The sequence below is a fragment of the Triticum aestivum genome, chromosome 6D (genome assembly GCF_018294505.1).
Source record: "Triticum aestivum cultivar Chinese Spring chromosome 6D, IWGSC CS RefSeq v2.1, whole genome shotgun sequence".
NCBI lineage: Eukaryota > Viridiplantae > Streptophyta > Magnoliopsida > Poales > Poaceae > Triticum > Triticum aestivum.
The window spans coordinates 77,868,864-77,873,935 of NC_057811.1; the positions used below are offsets into that span (position 1 = coordinate 77,868,864).

General features: G+C 46.3%; 1 protein-coding gene across 1 annotated transcript; it reads left to right on the forward strand.

The window, feature by feature from the left end:
* The first annotated feature begins 1,117 nt into the window (after positions 1-1,117).
* LOC123143661 (calnexin homolog) lies at positions 1,118-4,717 on the forward strand. Its single transcript, XM_044562606.1, has 6 exons — positions 1,118-1,371; positions 1,468-1,537; positions 2,641-3,770; positions 3,959-4,030; positions 4,121-4,237; positions 4,324-4,717. Exons 1-6 carry the CDS (start codon positions 1,297-1,299, stop codon positions 4,450-4,452), a joined length of 1,593 nt encoding a protein of 530 aa, XP_044418541.1. The 5' UTR covers positions 1,118-1,296; the 3' UTR covers positions 4,453-4,717.
* Positions 4,718-5,072: the final 355 nt, after the last annotated feature.

Sequence of the window (5,072 nt, forward strand, 5' to 3'; positions counted from 1 at the left end):
ATCAACGATGGCGAGGAAGTGGTATGCCGTGTATGTAGGGCATGTTCCGGGTGTGTATGATGAGTGGCCAGAGTGTCAGGCCCAAGTCTCTGGCTTCTCCGGTGGAAGCCACAAAGGGTTTGATAGCAGAGCGAAAGACGAAGCTAGTTACTTGAGATTCATAGCACAACAGGGGGATTCAGAACCAGCGCCACTGCAAAAACTACTACATAATACCGCTTTTAATCATCGTGATCGCTCTTATCTCGTATGTCATAATTTAGGTAGATGATGAAACATGTGTCTACGGTGACAATGTAAGAGACATGTGATCATTAACTTGTATCGCTATTTCGAGATGATGATGAGATCGACATCATTTGTGTTGAGACTATGTTGATATGATGAGACTATGTTGTACCACTTCGATGATGATAATGAGACATTCCTTTTTCATATAGTTTCAGTGTGTGTGTATGTTGTAATTGTATAAAACCTGTAAAAATACGAATACAACAACATAAAAAAAAGAAAATACTAGCAGTAGCGTGGGGTATTGGAGTAGTAGCAGCGCTGCCTTACCAGTAGCTGCCTTACCAGTAGCGTTGGTTGTAGGGGCACGCTACTAGTATTAGCAGTAGCGATGGACAGTGGAGCGCTACTACTAGATATAGATAACAGTAGCGCTGGTTCAAACAAGCGTTACTGCTAAAAAATAGCTGTAGCGCCATAGCAGTAGCGCCTGCCTGCGCTACTAATAGCCAAAAAACCAGCGCTACTGGTGAGGGTTTTCTAGTAGTGTAAGCAAGTTTGCATTTTGGAGGTGACGGAGTGTTGGACGGACTCGCATGTGTTTTTTTTTTTTTGAGAGGTCGTATCTCTGTCACCAGCCGCGTATGAATAAAGTTCTTTTATTCCTAAAAAAAGACATGTTCTGAACAGAAAAGAAGGCCACTCGAGTCTCGAGGAAGATCTGACAAAGTCAGTGAGAAGGAAAAACCGCCCAGAGCTTCCACGTGGAGCCCGCGGTGGGTCCAGGCGTCACCACGCGTACGTGGCACCCTCCCGTTGGCCAACTTCCCGTCCAGGCAGCCCCTGATTGGCCGGAACGACTCACGCCACGTCTTCGCGACACAACCTCCCCGTCCAGCACATCTCGTCCGTCGCAACCTCCACCCGCCTCATCCCAGCCGTCCAGCCGCTCCGCATCGCCCCTTCAATTACGCCCTTCTCCTCCCCCAGTCCCGGTCGCTTCGAAGATCGACGACACCAGTGGAGAAGTTCCTTCCGGTTCCAGAGAGATCGCGGGGGAGGAGGATGATGGGAGGGCGCGCGGTGCTCCTGCTGCTGGTGATCTCGGCGCTGTTCGCGCAGATCCACGCGTCGGATCCGGTAATTCGTCTCTCCGGCTTCGTGTCGCTGCATCCGGTTCTTTCTTTTTGCTTAATTTTGGGTGAGATTTGTGATGTTTTGCGTGTGGTTTTGCAGCTGTTCCACGAGTCCTTCAACGAGAGCTTCGACGGGAGCTGGATCGTGTCCGGCAAGGAGGAGTACAAAGGTATCTCTCTCGCATTTCCATTGCGTGCCTGCTTGTTCTGTTTCATCTGTGAGAGATCCGTGCGTGGGTTTAGCGGGTGGTTGGGTTTCTGATCTGTTCCGTGTGATCCTCTACTGGCTTCTGAGGTTCTGAATCTGATCTGCTAATGTTGCGAGACGATTCTACGTGGAATTCGATTCAATTGTTTAGTTGAGGTAGTGAGGAATTATTCCGAGCGAGACGTTTGGCGACCGTGAGATCCAGAATATGTAACACGTTGTGCCGCACCTATCAGGCAGATGTTGCCTGTGTTCCTACCTATGGTGATGCGTTGGTGCGGATCCGCTACGCATCCACTGCCATGGGCTTGCTGGTGATAATAAGCGCCCCACAGTTGTTAGCTTGTTTGTAGCCAATTCGTCATTTCAGTATGGTAGAACAATGTGGAGCAACGAAGAGTACATGCTCTTTTTTTGAGAGGTGAAATCGATATGACGTAATAGTCTTGGTCCTTGCCTTTCTGTGTGATGACAGTTTAATTTGTGTAGATGAACTGCATTTGAAACATCGAGAAAATGCAGCAATTGTCTGCATTGCGGTAGTTGTCTGTATAATTATATCAATATCCCCATGATGCTGCGCCCAGTTACTTAAAATTGTTGCTCTATGTACCATTTCCGTGCTAGCATGTCATATGGTCTGACACAAAATGCAGCACCTCACTCTTAACCATGTAACACTACTAGGTGATTTATGGCTTGGCAACCTTATGACTTGATTTTTTTATCGGGATTCTGATGATACAAATGGAACGGTGATTTGTGATGGTATACCGATTAGTAGATGGCTAGCTGTAGAATCATGTTCTTTGCAAGTCTTGTCGTATAGTTCATTCATGTTCATGCCCTGTTTCCCCCCTACTGAATTGGGGTTATGTGTTAAACTTATGCTTCTTGTTCTTTGATTGTATGCGTTGTCTCCCATGCCTTTCCTAGTTTAGGTTTTGCCAGTCAGCTACCTTGTTGTTGTCCATTCGACTCCATTTCCTGTCAATATTTGTTGTCCCCCAATACTTTTTGTATAGCACTGCCATGTATCAAGTGTTGATATAATCTGCCATGCAGGTGTATGGAAGCACGCGAAGAGTGATGGCCATGAAGATTATGGTCTCCTTGTTAGCGAGCCAGCCAGGAAATATGCCATAATCAAAGAACTTGATTACCTGGTTACTTTGAAGGGTGAGACAGTTGTCCTGCAGTTTGAAGTGAGGCTTCAGAATGGCCTTGAGTGTGGAGGTGCTTATATCAAGTACATCCGTCCTCAGGCTACTGGATGGAACGCCAAGGACTTTGACAATGATACTCCGTACACAATTATGTTTGGTCCTGACAAGTGTGGTTCAACGAACAAGGTTCACTTCATCCTGAAGCACAAGAACCCTAAGACTGGCAAATATGTTGAACATCACATTAAGTCCCCACCCTCTGTCCCATATGACAAACTCTCTCATGTCTACACGGCTATCTTGAAGCCGGATAATGAAGTCAGAATTTTGGTTGATGGGGTGGAGAAGAGCAAAGCAAACTTCCTGTCTGCTGATGATTTTGAGCCGGCACTTGTTCCATCAAAGACTATTCCTGACCCTGACGACAAGAAGCCAGAGGACTGGGACGAGAGAGCTAAGATCCCTGATCCAGTTGCGGTGAAGCCCGATGACTGGGATGAGGATGCCCCAATGGAAATTGTGGATGAGGAGGCCACCAAGCCAGAAGGATGGTTGGATGATGACCCTGAGGAAATTGATGATCCAGAGGCTGCTAAGCCTGAGGACTGGGATGATGAGGAGGATGGTGAATGGGAGGCACCGAAGATGGACAACCCCAAGTGCGAAGTGGCACCTGGATGTGGTGAATGGAAGAAGCCGATGAAGGATAACCCTGCCTACAAGGGAAAGTGGCATGCCCCCCTGATTGACAACCCCAACTACAAGGGAATCTGGAAGCCCCAAGAAATCCCCAACCCGGAGTACTTTGAGCTTGACAAGCCTGACTTTGACCCAATTGCCGCTATTGGAATTGAGATCTGGACAATGCAGGATGGCATCCTATTTGACAACATTCTTATTGCCGATAATGAGAAGGTAGCCACCTCTGTCCGGGAGAAGACATGGAAGCCCAAGTTTGATGCCGAGAAGGAAAAGCAGAAGGCTGAGGAGGCTGCAGCAGGTGCATCAGAGGGCCTTTCTGAAATCCAGGTAACTCATTCTTCTGGCGTTTTTCAGACAATATGTTTGACACTCCTTCAGTGAAGTAAAGAACTTTTCTTGACATTGTCAGATTCATGTTTTGTTCCATATCTCCAGCAAATATTTTTACTGAATCCTTCATTGTATCTCTGCTTGCATGTTATCACTGACTGACTGATTTGGTATGCACACTGCAGAAGAAGATCTTTGACATTCTGTACAAAGTCGCAGACATCCCATTCTTGGAACCATACAAGACCAAGATCATTGTAGGGCTCAAGATCCTTTCTTATATCCTGTGTTCAAACAGTTTAGTGTCTTCTCCGAAAAATGACATCTAATTTCTCTTTGTTTTCCAGGATGTGATTGAGAAGGGAGAGACGCAGCCAAACATTACAATTTCGATTTTGGCCTCTGTCATTGTCGTCATTGTGACTGTACTCTTCAAAGCCCTGTTTGGTGGCAAGAAGCCAGTGGTACGATATTCTCTCTACACCTGCCATTGCTGTATACTGCTTGAAACCTGAACCAAACGACTGATTGTAACTTCTGCTTCTTTCAGGCACCTGTGAAGCCCGCTGCTGAGACCAAGAAGCCCAGTGCCGTCGTACCTGATGCCGCCGCCGGAAGCAGCGGCGACAAGGAGGATGACAAGGATGCGCCACGCCGAAGGTCGCGAAGAGACGCATAAACTAACTCTTGGTGCCTTCACGTTTTGAAGGACTCGGTTATAGCCTTTTTGAGAACGCGTCGAGTGTATAATCGAACCCTCTGCTGCTAGTAGCAACCTCTAGTTTTAAGTCGCTTGACATTACGAGCCGGCGAAGCTCGTGTTGTTCGGTTGTTTGTGTGCTGTCCTGAATCAGCTAGAAGAGATGTTTTTTTTTTCCTTTCCTTTTGTTTTTTCTTTCTTTTGTTTTATATCAGATGAAACATGAAGCTTGTGTTCGGTTGTTTGTGTGCTGTGCTAAATCAGGTACTCCTTCCGATCCATATTAATTGTCGCTGATTTAGTAGAAATTACTTGCTTTTGTTTCATTCAGTTGAGTTGGTAACTGGTTAAATCAGAAGCGAACTTTTTGGTTGCCGCTCTACGAGTTGAAGGTGTCGGTTGATGAGTCTTTGTTAGCTTTACCAGATTGCAGCTATCTGCTTCCATCGGGCAATTGTTTCGAATTTTGCCACTAGCGGGACATTTGGTTTGCCCGTGAGTATTTGAAATGATTAAGTGGTGAGTGCAGTTCAAGTGATCATCATCTTGTATTTTCTCAATATTTTTTTCTGATGGTAGCTGACAGGCATATATAGTAA